General features: G+C 42.4%; 1 protein-coding gene across 1 annotated transcript in view; it reads right to left on the reverse strand.

Annotated features, from left to right (window-relative positions):
- The window catches only part of LOC116504155 (polyhomeotic-like protein 1), a 35,444-nt gene extending 19,085 nt beyond the window's left edge, over positions 1–16,359 (reverse strand). The window contains 3 exon segments of the mRNA XM_032211015.1: positions 1,741–1,851; positions 6,479–6,637; positions 16,207–16,359. Coding sequence (XP_032066906.1) covers positions 1,741–1,851; positions 6,479–6,637; positions 16,207–16,236 — 300 coding nt within the window. The 5' untranslated portion in view covers positions 16,237–16,359.
- Between the last annotated feature and the right edge of the window lie 306 nt (positions 16,360–16,665).

The following is a 16,665-nucleotide window of genomic DNA, read 5'->3' on the forward strand; positions in this document are numbered from 1 at the left end:
ACAGAAATAAGGATGGATAAACTTCATATTTAATGGTACAGTATATGACTGCAGCCTACAACTGTAGGCATGTGAATAATTACTTATCTCATATCATTAAATACATGAATGGCTATATTTTGCATCCGCTCATAACCATTTGAAAAATGGCTGCAAGTAGAGTTCAGTACCCCAGACACTGTAACATTAACTCATGAAAATGAAAAGCAGGTTAACATTTTCTAAGTAAGCCCCTAATTATTATTATTGACTGTTTCTACTTAGCAGTAAATCTACGGAAAGCTGAGCTGTATACACATTCTTTAAAAAGCCACTGTCTCTAAAACAGCAATTCCCTACTCAGAATATTTTCCTTTATTTCAACTCAACCTCAATTTGTTTGCCCTCAGCTCATTGTCGAGAACCAATTGCCACCTAACTCCAAGCATAAACCTGGGCAAGTCCCTCCAGCACAGCGGCACCAGTCAATGGTGTGTGCGTGCACGGCCGGCGCATAGAACAGGGCGGCTGCGCATTCAAGAAGCGGAATGGCTCCGGTAATTTTTGCTGCAAGAAGCCTGTGCAGTCACCGTCTCTTTTTCGGCGCAAAAAGCATCCAGCTGCAGCAAAAAAAAAAAGAGACAGTGGCTGGAAGCATCTCCCAACAATGGGGGCCCGAGATGCAGGCTGGTGGGGAGGCTAGTGGCGACGGCTCAGACCTGGCTTGCCTTCCCTGGCAGCCATCCACGGGAAGAAAGTAAGGACGCGTCACATGGCAAAGGGAGAGCAGCAGCAGGTGGGCAGCAGTTCCGGGGCAAGGCCGGAGCTGGGGAATGGTGCATTCCCCGACCTGGTCGAGGTGGACAGTGGCTCCGAAGCCTCGGGGAATGGCACGTCCCTGGGCCCCGGGCCCCAACCCAAGGCGAAGGGCATGCATTGCTTACCTTTGGTCAGCTAAACAGGTTAGGCGACTGGCGAGGTAATTAGCTGGGCCACGTGGGAAGGCAACATATATAGGGCGGGGATGGATGGGCGGGGTGAGTGGCCAGAAGGGGCGGGCGGCAAGTGGTGGGAAGGGGTGAGTAAATGGCCAGAAGGGGTGAGCAGTGAGTGGGCGGGCCACCAGGGGTGGTTTTTACCAGTTTGGTGAACCACTTCAAATCATCCCTACGGGTTGCCCGAACCAGTCTAATTTCACCCCTGGTTATAAGACAAGCTGCCCTCTCATGTGGACAGTGGACAACACGGCTCAAACTCAAAAGAAGCCACATATTTAGCTTCAACATATTTAAGAATTTTTATTCGTCTACTAAAATGAGCCACTTGGCAGCTGAATACCCTCTCTTAACTTAAGAATTCAGCTCCTACTAATAGCCACTGCAATTTATATCTTATGCTTCTTTTCCACAACTTTTCTCCCAGCTTTCTGGACATCTTGCTTTTTATTTCTCAAATTTGGAACTAGTTAGCAACTGGCTATTGACCAAACTGGTGTTCTTATTCCAGGAAATTTTATTCTTCCAATGTAATACTGATTAAAACTATCTCCAAACATTGACTTAGAAGTTCCATAGCATTTGTGAAATCAATGTAGAGAGAGAACTGAGTAGCATCTGCTTATTAATATTTATTCTCAAAATCAATGATGCAAATTCAGTCAGATGCTGAAATGCATGATGAAAAAGATGGAGGCTTAGTGGCACTCAGAAGTTCCAGTCCCCGGGTTTCTCTCTTTCCAAACAGAATTTTTCAGCTTCTCACCTGCTGGACTGCAGCCAGACTGTGAAGTTGAGCACTGTTGAGCTGTTGTTGAAGCATAAATTGATGAAAGTATTGGGCTGCATTGGGTTGTCGCTGTAGTGCTTGAAGGGCCTGCAGTAAAGAAGATATCCAAAGTGGAACATGGAACAACTATAATCTACAATAGTAGTTCCTTTAAATCTTAAACTGGAAGTAATTCTCAAGAGGGTACTTTGGATGTATCCTAGGGATAATAAACAATTTATATTGGCTATACACTTGTATAAGCACAAAATGCTTGTGGGTATTCTGTGGATAATGACATTATTTGAATCTAGGAAAAAATGTAATCAGGTCAATCGGTTTAAACAAATATGGATCACCACATCAAACTGGGAAATCAGAGGTTATTAAGATAATAATTTCAAGATCTTATTTACAATGGAGGATGCAACTAGACCAGAATTTTAACATTTTCAACAGTAGCCCAAAAGCAAACCAGAGACTACGTCTGGCCTCACCCCAATTTTCTTTTAGCTTCCTCACTAACATTTCCTACAGTAGACTATAATGCAAAGCAAAATACAACTTTTGGCTTATAGTTTGCTTTAAATTTACTAGGAGATTTTTTTTTAAATCATCCCATCATTATTACTTTATAAGTAACTCATGGTGGCAAACATACCTAATACTCCTTCTTCAATTCCCCCCCCCCCCAACAACAACAACAACTTTGTGTGGTGGGTTGGGATGAAAGACAGTGCTCAAAGGGACTAAATCTCAGAATTACTGGTTTCTAGCCTGGTGCCTTAACCTCTAGATCAAACTGACTGTTTTAAGGTAAGAAGCAGTATTACTATCTTTTAGAAAATGAGAAGTTATCCCAGAGTTCTTCATCTTTCACAGCGAGATTGTCCCTTCCTTTATGAAGGAAAAGGTGTCTATTGTTTCAAAGAAATAATCAATTCTTATTTACTATATTTAGTATACATTAAGCTGATCTTCCAGAATTATACTGTTTGGCAGAAACTTTGGAGCAAACTCTTTTTTTATATATATTTTATTTATACATTTTTATTTAGCAAACATAAAAACTCAATATCTACCTATTGATATCTACATATTGATCTGGCCCGTGGGGTGCTGAGTTCTGGCCCACGGGAAACAGCGAAGGACCGGCCCGTGGTGCCTCTGCCAGAAAAAACGGGCTGCTGATCTTTGTTTTCGGCTGGGACGGCCTCCTGCAACCCTCTGCCAGTGAAAACGGAGATTGGGAGGGTCACACACACCCCAGCTGAAAATGGAGTTCAGCAGCCCATTTTTGCTGTCAGAGCGCTCGAGAAACCACAGGTGCCTTCGACACAAGTGATGTCAGGCTGGCCATGCCCACCCCGACCCCCTGAGGTCAAACACAACCCTGATGCAACCCTCAATGAAATCAAGTTTGACAGCCCAAGTATAGTTAATCATTCTCTTAAACTTTTGAGTTTCTAACTTCTGTTTCTGTTAACTAACCATTGGTAAAACGAATCCCATGTTAAAAAATATTCAGTTTCTTCCTTTTCCTTTGAGTGTTAATCTATCCAGCTCTGTGCATTCTAATTTTTTTTTTATTACGCTTTCATCTGTAGGGATCTCTTCATTTTTCCACTGTTGTGCAAAAACAATTCTCACTGCTGTTATTAACATGTGTAAAATTAAATATGTATTCTATATGTTGCTTTACCATTTTTTCTAACCATTTATGTATTTTTGTCCAATATTTTTTTGCCTTTGGACATGTCCATCATATATGATAGTACAAGCCCAGTATCTGATTACATTTCCAACATTTGGCAGTCATGTTTTTAAACATCTTTGCCATTCTTGCTGGTGGTAAATGCCACCCATAAAACATTTTATATAAATTTTCTTTATAGGCAGTTGATATTGTTAATTGATAATTTGTATCCCAAAGTTTCTGCCATTTATCTAGCTCTATAGTATATCCAAAGTTTTTGGCCCACACTATCATTGTTTCTTTCACCTGTTGTTCTTCTATTTTGATGCTCAACAGATAACTGTTCTGAGCCCCCTGACCTGTGAATGAACCAGAACACAGGTTTGGCTGTTTGCCACTATTTAATTAATGAGATAACAAATCCTTTGGCTGAGGGCCCAGGCAACTCACGTTCAAGGTAATAGCTTGGCAGCAACCCAGAAAGCTCAAATGAAGCAACGCAGATAATCCACATGACACGGCTAGAATACAGATTTCTTCAATACTAGTTCGAACAGTTGTTTCCTGCAAATGTCCCCTCCCAATGCCTCACTTATAAACCCTTTTGGGAGGGGCCAATCCACAACCACCTGTGCGTAATTATCTTCTATGAGACTGCCTACGGAGTTGCGTCTTCCGTTTCTCAGCCCTTCTCAACCTAGCATCAGGGACAAACTGCCTTTAATCCTCCCCACTGCTCCATGCCTCAGGCGCCTCCTGGTGGCCAACCAGCCTCTCTGGTCCCTGCTCTGAGTCTGAACCCTGCACAGGATCCTCCACATCTTCCAGGGCAGACTCATATGGTTCTTCGCTATCCGAGTCCATCAGCAGCTCAACCGGATCCTGCTGGGCCACAACAGATAACTATACTTTTTAATTAGTTTTTCATCTGTCCCTAGTAGTATCTGATCTAATGCTGTTGGTTCTTTATAGAAACCATATATTTTTACATCTTTCTCACACCTTGATTGTATTTGCACATGCGGCCATCGTGCTAAATCAATCCCTTGATTTTTCAAATCTTGCTTAGTTTTAAGTTTTCCTGTTTCATTCAGAATGTCTATATATCAGTCTCCAGGTCTCAACCCCATAGAAGACCTTTGGAGGGAGTTGAAAGTCCGTGTTGCCCAGCGACAGTCCCAAAACATCACTGCTCTAGAGGAGATCTGCATGGAGGAATGGGCCAACATACCAACAACAGTGTGTGCCAATCTTGTGAAGACTTACAGAAAACGTTTGACCTCTGTCATTGCCAACAAAGGATATATAACAAAGTATTGAGATGAACTTTTGATATTGACCAAATACTTATTTTCCACCATAATTTGCAAAAAAATTCTTTCCAAATCAGACAATGTGATTGTCTGGATTTGTTTTCTCATTTTGTCTCTCATAGTTGAGGTCTACCTATGATGTCAATTACAGGCCTCTCTCATCTTTTTAAGTGGGAGAACCTGCACAATTGGTGGCTGACTAAATACTTTTTTGCCCCACTGTATCCGTGCCTCCATAGTGGAGAGCCAGACTGGTATTTTCATATAATGTTTTTCTTTTATTTTTCCCCCCATACTAACAGCAGAGCATTTCTGACATAATGTCTTTGGAAATATCTATATATTTTGTTTTTCCCATACCATAGAAAGGTGAGCCACCCCAATTGAAGATCATGTCCCTCCAAGGCTAATAATCTTTTATGCCTCACATTTATCCATTCTTTCATCCATGTAAGTACAAAGGCTTGGTAATATAGCTCACAATATGGCAACCAGAAAATTCTTTCTTTTTAGAGCCTTGTAACATTTTCACTCTTATTCTTGCTCTTTTCCTTTGCCAGATATATTTTAACATCGTTTTATTTGGCTCCTCAAAGAATTTTTTTCTAACTTTGTCAGAATTGTTTGGAACAAAAATAATAATCTCGGCAAGATATTCAATTTTATTGTAGCTATTCTTCCTACCATCGATAATTGCAAGTTTTTCCTCTTCTCCAGATCTAGTTTAATTTGTTGCATTAGCTTAGTATAATTATCTTCTGTAATAGTTGCCCATCTTGCTGTTAATTGAATTCCTAAGTATTTTATTTCTTAACTATCTGACTATCTGTCTTCTTCATAAATTATTTTTTCTGTTTATCTGTAAGATTTTTGGCTAGTATCTTGGTTTTCTCTTTATTTATTTCCAATCCTGGAACTTCACCATATTCTTCTATTTTTTTATTAATTTGGGTCCAGTTTCTCGCGGTTCTTCTAGAATAAATACCAGGTCATCTGCAAACACCCGTAGTTTATATTTTTCTTTTTTATTTCCATGCCTTTTATTACTGAATCTTGTCTAATGTTTTATTTAACACTTAAATAGTAGAAGGGATAAAGGACATCCTTGTCTTGTGCCTTTCCTTACATTAAAATTCTCTGTCATGTCCCCTTTAACCATCACCTTTGCAGTTTGTGTAGAATATATTGCCTTAATTATATTAGTAAATTTTTCACCAAAGTCCATATGGGCTTTTGGAGCAAACTCCTATTGGTCACGGAGCAACATGGAGCTCCCATAGTTCTGTGTCTTTCCTTCCATCAATTTCATATTACCTCTGTCCTGGTCAAACAGCATATTGAAGTGATTTAAAAACCAGAGGGCCTTACCATTACCTAGCATTGGCCATGGAGAATAATGCCTCATCTAAGAAGAACAAAAGTAAATTACTAGTATTTATTTCGGTTATCACAAAAGCAAAGGCCGCCAGCTGGGAAGACCGTAGATTACTGGAGTAAATGAGGAGCTGCTCTGAGGAAAGGAAGTACTGCTTAATCTGAAACAAAAGGTTAATAATCTTGAGTTTTTGTTCTATCACACTAGCATGAAGGGAGTTGAAGGAAGCCCATTGTCTGATGAATTCCACTTTCTTCAGCCATATTTTTCCCTTGGCTAACTTCCTCGGAATTAAAACAATCTTGATATAGGCCACAACTACATTTTTAAAGAATAAGGATTAATCCTCACCTGCACTGCCTGCCGCTCGTAGAGAGTCATTTGCGATATCTGTGGGCGAGTGCTTCCACCAGAGCCTGAGCTGCCACTGGCTGAATTTGAATTCTGCTCACTTTCCGTCTCCATTGTGTCAGGTCCCAAGGATCCCTCTCTGAAGTTTTGTTTCAAATCCTAGAAGAAGTAATTAGGATTATTTGAATATTTTTTGTCTGAAATATAAATCTATGTCAAGTATCAAAATCTACCTATGATGGATGGAGTATTATTAATATAGGTCACTATTTAAGTAATCATCCAAAATTGCACAAGGTTTGTTTTCCTAAATAACTGTTCCTTCAACAAGGCAAAATTTAAAAATAATGAAATGATGAGAGACAAATGTTAATTTTTAAAGCAAACATTTGATTTTTCAATTAAGAACCAAAAGGTGGGAACAGGACTATTTAACCATGCTATATGAAACTTGTAATGAAACAAATATGAAGTTTTTGAAAATAATTTCTGACTCTAGGGAGTTAAACAATAAAGGTATAAAAGTACATAATTGTGGTATCACATTCTTACACAGTACAGCTTGAACCTAGTATAGACAACCGGTAAATCATGGAATTATATGTACACACAGGAAATTTCATGGCAAGATTCTTAATATCCAAAATATGTTTTGCAAGCTGAACTAATTAAATGATGTACTTGAAAAATGCTATAGATGTTTCAATATTAACTCACCCGAGAAGTCCAAAAATTGACCTCCTTTTTTTAAATATATATTTTATTTATACTTTTTTCGTTAACTTACATAGGTGCTTAGTGAACAGTGTATTGTCTGGGTCAATTTAAATAATAACAACAACAACACCATATACATAGTAATAATCTTTCAACTTCTAATATTTATGTATACATAGTAATAATAATATATTATATCTTGTGACAATATACATAATAGTATTTTCCCAATTTCTAATATCTACTTTTATTTAATAAAACAAATCCCATATTAAAGTTTTATGTATCTATCCATTCTTGCACCCCCCTTCCCATGAACTGTAAGCCGCCCTGAGTCCCCTCAGGGAAAAGGGCGGCCTATAAATAACAAATAACAAATAAATTCCATCATCTCTTGCTCTTTTTAGCATTTCGACTTGTTGAATTTTTAATGAATCTCACATGCTCCTCCCTTGTAACCTTATGTTTCCTTGCAACACTCATATTTAGTCTAAATATTTTATCTGCCTCTACATATATTTCATGCCTTCCAGTTTCTAGGGCACCCCCCAGCAACTTCCATCCCTTTCTGTCCTCTTCTATATTTTGATATCTTAAAAAGTGGACTACTTTTTCCATTTCAGGAATTATTACTATCCTTTCCAAATCTTTATCTGCTTGTGTAAATTGTTGATTTATATCTCCTCTATTTTTTCCTTCATTCCTTCTGATTTCTCTTCTATTCTCGGGTTTCTTTGTTCATCTTTCATTGCCATTTGCTGAAGGTTTCTTAATCACACAACAAATATTGTGCATCTGTTTCTTTGTCATAACTTCCTGGATAGATTGAAGCATTGCTTGTATTTTGTTTTGAAATGTATGTCAACTCATAAGGTTGCCATAGTGAGAAAAAGGGGGGGGGGAGCGGATTCCACCCATACCTTCGGCTAGAGTCGGCACTCAGATGACCACAGCAGGCTTGTGATGTGTGCATCTTGTTGGTGAATGTGATTTATGACATGGACTCAGGGGAAGGAAGGAACAGGGGTAAAGTTCAGCCATAATTCAAATGAGGTTTAGATCTGACTGCAAAGCGGTATGGCTGAAAAGGTGCTCCTAATGACTGGATTTCTTTTGAAACTTGGCTCGAGGCTAATGAATTAATTTGGGCACCTTTTGGAAACCTGAAAGTCAGATCTCTTTTTAAAATCTATCAAGATTACTAGATCTTCTGAATCTTGGACTCTCCAATTGCTCCCCAATATTTGGGGTGCCTGGAGGGAAACTCAGGCAACAATAGCAGTAGGCCAGCTATCCGAAGAGCACCTGATTGCAGCTGCAATGCATCCTAACTTCAGACATGAAAGCTGAGATGTCTGTGCCAGTGACCGAAGCAAGAGGAGATGAGTATTTGTGGAAATAAACCCTTAAAGCAGCTGATGGTGAACTCCCCCACCCCAATGCCCAGGAAAAGGGAAGGCCCCTGAGTGAGCTGGGAGGAATGGAGTGGATGCTGGACTGGAACCAAGCAAGGCTCCTCCATAGAGCAATGGAGGGAGGAATTTGACCGGGTCATCCTCCATGAAGAGGGGCCATTATGCAGGTCAAAAGAAAGGGAAGGAGCAGTGGATCCTTTTGGGTGACGAGAAGCAGATGGGAATGCAGCACCCCTTCTCCACCCATCAGGAGGCTGAAACCAGTGCCTCTACCAAACAGCAGGCAGTTTGTCCAGGGTAGACATTCCCCTCCTTCTCTCCGAACTAGGGCTGAGGAATATGGCCACACACATCAAATGCAAGGTTACAGAGGCTGACAAGAGAGAGGAGCAGTGCTGAACAAACCACCCCGGTTTGATGGGGACTCAAACCAGGTAGCCCAATCCCTTGACTCAGCCGAGATCCACCTAGAATGCTATGGACACCTCTACTCATCCCCCAGAGCCATAGTGAATATTATTGCAGATGGGCTAGAGGGAGAAACAAGGGAATGGCTAGCAGCATTCCACAAGAGAAGACTGCAAGGTATAGATGACTTCCTACAACTACTAGAGGCCAGATTTGAGAAGGTGAAGGAGGACCTGTATGCGGATGATAAACTCAGTGACCTGAAGCAGAGGGGCCACCCCATCAAAGGGCACATCCGTGAATGTAGGAGAGTCATTGGAAGGCTACCACCATTACCAGAGCGGCTGTTAGTGCATTTTTTTCAGAACAAGTCTGGACAAACAGATTGCCCAGGTAAAGGCTTATCGAGACATCCCAAACAGACTTTCTGAGTGGTTTTGTGTAGCAATAAAAGTTAATGGCGGATTCCATAATAACGACATGAGAAAGCTGCCAGACACGAAAGAGGATTGACGCCCCAGGAAATGCACAAAATGTACAAATACATAGACAAAAACATAGCATGGGGGTTCATCGGGCCAGCCAAGCCACAGGTTACAGTGCCAGTACTCTTCAAAGACCCAAAAAAGATGCAACTATGAGAATTTAGAGGAACTATGGATTTTAGAGGAATCAATGCCGTGTGCATACACAACCTATACCCTCTCCCCCTCATGAAGGACATGCTATCTCACCTGGCCAAAGTGCTTCACCAAACTAGACCTCAGAGAAGCATACTACCGAGTACTTTCTAAGGTTCACGAACTTCTACAGGCAATTCATCCCCTCCTTCGCGAAGATTACCAAACCCACGACAGACCTCCTAAAGACAGGGAGGCCAGGAACAAAACCTCACTTGGGACAACCTCTGCAGTGGGACCTAACCTGCCAAGAGGCATTTGAAACACTAAAAATGTTTGCAAAGGAACCGGTGTTGACGCATCCTGACCTTGAGCAAGACTTCATTATCCAAGCAGACGCCAATGACGTGGCAGTGGGAGCAGTGCTACTCCAAAGAAATAGCCAAGGAAACCTACAGCCCTGCACCTAAACCTCCCGCAAGCTCACAGACATAGAGAGACAACGGACCGCATGGCAAAATGAGGCTTTCACAGTGAGATGGGCACTGCTAACCTGGAGACACCTGCTGGAAGGGGGCCAGAAACCATTTGAAATCTGGACTGACTACAAAAATCTGGAGGCCCTCAGGACCCCATGGAAACTATCACCCAAACAAGTCCAATGGGCTCAGTACTTCAACCGCTTTGACTTTGTACTAAAGCACATTCTAGGGGGGGGGTAGGAACTTTCTAGTTGATGCCCTCTCCCGCATGCCCCAGTACAAATGCAAACAGGAGCAGGTGGTGGATGCCATCATTCCCTCTACCCAAATAGTTGCCCAGGTGATCACCAGACAACAACGCCGGGACCGGCAAGACCAACCAGCAAGTGATCTAACCACGAGACTCAAAACCGAACTGATAGCAGACCCCTGGTTCCAAGACAACAAACAAATCTTGACAAAAAGAGATTACCTCGCATGGAAGGGGACGAAACTCTACATCCCAGAATCCCTACACACCCTAATTCTCCAGAGGAGCCACGACGCTAAACTGGCAGGCCACTTTGGGTTCCTAAAGACTTTACACTTAGCCCGGAGGCAGTTCTGGTGGCCCGGCATAAAGAAAGATGTGGATAGTTATGTGAAAAATTGCACCATCTGCACCACAAAGAAGAGACTGGGAAAAAACCCTGGACTGCTGCAACCGGTAGCAGAGCCAACGAGGCCATGGGAGGAGATTGCAATGGACTTTATAGTAGAGTTGGTGAAAAGTGGGGGGAATACGGTGATTTGAACTGTAACAGAACTGTTCTCCAAACAGTTGCACTTCATACCCTGTAGCAGACTACCCTCAGCTCACAAGCTGGCCAAACTGTTCCTGAAGCACATCTACATGGAGTACCTTGAAGAATTATCTCAGACAGGGGGATCCAGTTCATGGCTAAGTTCTGGAGGGAGTGCCTGCACTTCATTGGATCACCCAAGTACCAATGGAGGGGCAGAAAAACTGAACACCATGGTAGAGCAGTACTGAGGTGCTACGTGAGCTATCAGCAGTCCAATTGGGCAGACCTCCTGTCTTTTGCTGAGGTTGCGTACAATAATGGGGTTCACAGTAGCATGGGACTAACAGCGTTCAAAGTTATGCCCGAGTATCCAAGGGATCCCCCCCTCCTCAGTCAGCTTGATTGATGGGGTATCAATGCTGAAAGCAACTTGGAAGAATGTCAAAAAAGACACTGGCTAAAGCAGCGCAAACCTATAAGAAACAGGCAGACAAACACCGGGCTCCGCAACGGCCATTCCGGGTGGGAGAGAAGGTCAACCTCGCCACAAAATATTTCAGGTTAAAACTCCCTAGCAAGAAACTGGGACCAAAGTTTATGGGGCCATTCTCCATAGTGAAGATCATCAACCCAGTCACAGTGCTATTGAAACTGCCCCGACTGCTAGGAAAGATACACCCGGTATTCCATAGTAGCCTTTTAAAACCTGTGGTCGGATCAACCCTGAGTCCACTACCCCGAGAGCCCCCAGGCCTTGTGGTCATAGGGGGCCAAATCCATTATGAGGTGCAACAAATCCTTGATTCGAGGTGGCACAGGAGACAACTCCAATACTTAATCAAATGGAAGGGCTACCCATTATCAGAGGCATCTTGGGTAAAGAGTAGAAATATCCAGGCTGATTGCCTTATAGCAAAATTCCATGCAGACAATCCAAACAAACCTGGGGGAGGGGACGCAGCCTTAAATCCTATACTCAAATTGTTTTTGCTTCACACAGGTCATTTGTGTGAAGGGGGGCAGTTTGCAGCTCTCTGCAACTGCGCAATTTGATCCGACAACATTGCGATTTGTTTTGCTATTAATCTATTTTCAGCCATTAACTGCTCCATAATTACTGAGATTAAGGCTTGTCAGGCAGGAGTCAATCTGTTCTGTCCCCCCTTCATGGCTCGTTAACAAACGGCGAGCAGACAAACTTAAAAGGAACTTTCTTTATCAGTTCTCGGCTCAGACTGGCTTCGAGCCCAAAAATAACATAAATACAGTCTATAACCAGATAACGGAATGAAAACAAATCTTTCTTACGGCAACTCAAGTTGAACAAAACGAAAGCAAAACACTTCTTCCAAAGTCTCTAAGAATCAGGGTTACAGAAATCAAAGCACTTCTCCAAGTGTATGTTCTTGAATCAGGGTTACAGGAAACACAAAGCACTTATCCAAGTGTATCAAGCAATGTTGTATGAACCAAGGAACGCACGAAGGAACGTTGACTCCTGCGACTAGGGCGTGGCATCATCCGTCCTTTTATCTCCAAAACCCCACTAACGAGCCCTAGCTGCATCGTTAATCTTGCATTCCGAAAAGACTCACAGAAGACTGCTGCTGAGTCACAACAATAATCTATCACTATTGTTTTATGTACAGAGAGCTTATGCATCGGAGACAAAGTTCTTGCATGTCTAATCACACTTAGCCAATAAAGAATTCTAATTTTCCTTCTAATTTTTTAATATTTTTATTATACCTTATGATGCCACATTACAGCTAATTTAATTTAAAATCTTTAGCTTTAGTAACAACTTTTGGAGATCTCTAGGAATCATACTAAAGTTTTTGGAGCCTACATGTTGCCCTGGGTTTCAGACTGCAATTCAGCAATAAAGTGATGTTAGAATGTTCTTTCCTAGCACTTTATGCACAATGCAGTGACAATACTAGTTCACCCTTTAATGCTTTTTTATCTTACTTATTTATTTACTTATCATTACATTTATATTGCCATCTATTTGCCCATGGAGACTCAAGGCGGCTTACAGATTATAAAAAAATCACATCTAGGTTTCCGGCGGTGACATCATTGTGCTAGGGTTGAGGAACGGTTGCTCCCGTAACATCTAACTCAAACTTCTTGGTTTGGGCTCATTTTTGAGTGCTGCGGATCCTGAAGGGATTGGCAGATTCAGGGGGAAACTCTGAAGACACTAGGGTGGTAAGGCAAACTCCCCAGTGGATATGAGAAACCCACTAAATGGACAAGGATCTATCCTGTCACTTGGACAGGACTGGAGTGATGGCAACCGCATAAGAGGGAAGCAAATAGAGAAAGCAGTTGAAATCGAGGCATTTGTTATCGTTGACAACCCCCAAAAAAGGAGGACAACGTGAAATTGGTGGAGCGATTGAGCTGGAAAGAAAAAGGCTCTGTGGTGAAGACTGTTTTTGCAGTCCAGATTTTTGCCGAAAAGCAGTGAGAGTTGAGACAAGAGCTGAAAGTGGCAGCGTGAATAATAGAACGGAAGTGGTCGCAGTGGGAAACCTCATAGGAGAGGGAGGAGAATGAACCAAAAGCCAGCATTGACAATGGGAGTGGGGTATATTGTTGTTGCTGTTGAGAAGACCTGGAAAGCACACAAAGGATCATATAATAGTCGGGCTGGTTTTTTTCCCCCTTCTCCTTTCTGCTCTCTTTTCTACTCTTTTTTCTTTCCAAAGAATAGCTGAACTTTGAACAGAATTTCAATCATGAACAATAAATCCAGGTAACGAAGAGCTCAAGGTTTTTTTTTGGGGGGGGGGGGTATTCTACAAATATACAGTACTTACTCTCCTCAGGAGTTGAAACTGGATAAGGGACAGTAGAGGGAGAGCTGTTTTGGAACGGTTGGAGAGTTTTTACCCACCCACCCCCTTGTTTTGTCTTTGCCTCAGGGTCTGCTGTGATTACTGACTGTGATTGATGGAACGAACAGTGATACTGAGGAGAGGGCGACATCTAGTGGATTATAAATTTGAGCTGCAAAGGCTTACACAAGAGGAATCAGCTGTGACATAAAATGGATTAAGGAAATACATAGAGAAACTAATTATTAGAACTGAGTATCTGTATAACTGACATAGCTGAGAGATATTTATTTGCATAAGATAATAGTGTGATATATAATTCTGTGATATATAATAGTTAAGGATTAAAAATAGAATAATATATAGGATTGTCTAGATCAGTGGTCCCCAACCTTTTTATCGCCGCGGACCAGTCAGCCTTTGATAATTTTACCGTGGCCCGCTGAGCGCGCGCAGGGGTGGAGGGGCGTTGTTCTGCAGCGATCATGGCCCCCAGCCATTAATGTCTAAACTGCTGCAAGATATACTTAAATATTGATAAAATGTGAGGGGGTGTACTCACTTCTGTGATATCTATCCATCCATGTCTGTCTCTGTCTCTGTCTCTGTCTCTCTCTGTGTATGTATGTGTGTATGCGTGTATGTGTATATATCCTCTATCTATCTATCATCTATCTATCTATTTATCTATTTATCCATCCATCCATCCATCCCTCTCTATCTATCAATCACCTATCCACCATCTATCTATTTATTCTAGCTGGCTGGGCAATTTGGGGAGTTGAAGTCCAAAAGTTTAAAGTTGCTGAGATTGAGAAATGAGGACGAAACAAAAGGGAAGGGAATGAAACAAGGTCGTAGAGAGAGATTGCAAAATGAAAGGGCAACTTCTTTTTTTATTTCCTTCCAACCCCACCACCCCCACCACCCCCACCGTGCCTCTCTGGCAATTGGCTGCCCAGGAGGTGGGGAGGGGAAGATGTTTCACAGACAGCTGCCACCCGCCCATCTCTCTCTCTCTCTCTGCCTCCCCATCTGACCTCGGCTGCTCCACTGCGGAGACCCCAGAAGGCAAGCAAAAAAAAAAAAGGGCTCAGGAGTGGGGGAAGAAAACAAACCCCATCACGTTCCTATCTGTGAAAGCTCCCCACTCTCTTCCTGGGCAGCCAATTGCCAGAGAGGCAGTGTGTGTACGTGTGGGAGGGGGGGTTGGCAGCCCGCGGCGCGCCTAGTCCGCTGTGGAATGCGCTGCCACCCGCCCAGCGCTCGCTCTCTCGCTCTCTCTCCCCCCCTCCAATCTCCCGCTTCTGCTTTGACCGGCCAGCAACTTGTCCCCGCTTGCCCGGGGACTGGCCTCTGATTGGCTGGCGGGGAGAAAGCCTCGCCAGGGAAGGAGGCGAGGACTCCGCGGTGACGTCATGGGGACGGCGCCCCCAGGTAGCGGCGAACCGAACGCGCTCCGTCTCCACGGGCTACCAAGGCGGCTGGGCGGGCGGCCGGGGTGGGAGTGGGGTTTGGACCGGAGAGGCGGCTCTCGGGTTCGAGTCCCGGGGTTGATCTCAGGCTGCGCGTGTGGGTGAAGAGGCAGCAGGGATCATGGCCCCCGGCCGCTGCAGCGATCATGGTTCCCGGCCGCTGCGCGGCCCGGTGCCAGGTACTCCACGGCCCGGCACCGGTCCGCGGACCGGGGGTTGGGGACCACTGGTCTAGATATTGAAACGTGATATTAAGGAAGGTTAATTATTGTTAAATATTGAGATATATAACCACTGATATTTGTGATAAAGTAGAAATAAAGTAGAACCTGTATTAAATTGTGGGTGAGGATAAATAGAGGGATAAAGATGGCAACTAACACTAATTTAGTGAAGACAATGAAAAAAACAGCATCTAACCCTGCTTCACCAACATCCTCACCCTCAAACCAAAGATCAATAGAGAGTGCATTGGGGCTGCAGAAAGGCGAAGCAGTACCAGGAACAACAGGACCAGCATAAACAATGCAGAGTATGCAATTGATGCTCTAAATGATACAAGAGACAATGACGAAAACCCAAGAAGCGATAGCTACAAATCATGAAGAGACAAGGAGGAACTATAAAGAAATTAAAAACGAAATGGGAGAATTGAAAGGAAATATCAAAAAACATGGATGACAAAATTGAAAAGATACAGAATGCCTTAACAATCAATGAACAGAAAATCCAGAACAGCGAAACAAAAATAGAACAAACAAATCAGAAGATAGAAAAAATGGAATTGAAATATGCACAAGTCAATAGAGTTAGAGGTATCAATAATCCAACTTGAAAATAAAAGAGCTTCATTTTATCTAAGATTCCAAAACATAGTTGAAGAAAAAGAGGAATACCTGAAAGGAAAAATGATCAAAATCTTTGCTGAAATTTTACAGAGAAAGGAACAAGAGTTGAGAGAAGACATAGATGAGGCTTACCGTGTGCACACCAATTATGCCAGAAGACATAGGCTACCAAGGGAAGCGCATGTAAGATTTGCCAAAAAAACAACTAGAGATGAAGTGTACAAAAAACCAGAGAAGGGACAAAAACATTCAAGGGAAAAGAGTTGATTACTCTTAAACAGATACAACGGAGAGTCCGGGAACAACGTAGACAATATTAATTTTTAACTAACCAGTTAAATAAAAACAGAAGAATGTACAGATGGATGGTACCAGAAGGGATATTGGTCTCTTGGCAAGGAAAAAGATATAAAATAGAGAATATAGAAGAAGGGCAGGAATTTTACTAAAAATACTTCACAAGGGAAAAAGAACAAGGAAGTAAAGAGAACCTAGAAAGCAGAAGTCAAGAAGAAGAAACAGCAGAAGACAAAGGAAGAAACAGGAAAGAACAGAAGCAAGAGAGAGAGAGAGCAGAAAGGGAAGGCGTGA

The sequence above is a fragment of the Thamnophis elegans genome, chromosome 2 (assembly GCF_009769535.1).
Source record: "Thamnophis elegans isolate rThaEle1 chromosome 2, rThaEle1.pri, whole genome shotgun sequence".
In the NCBI taxonomy this organism is placed as follows: domain Eukaryota; kingdom Metazoa; phylum Chordata; class Lepidosauria; order Squamata; family Colubridae; genus Thamnophis; species Thamnophis elegans.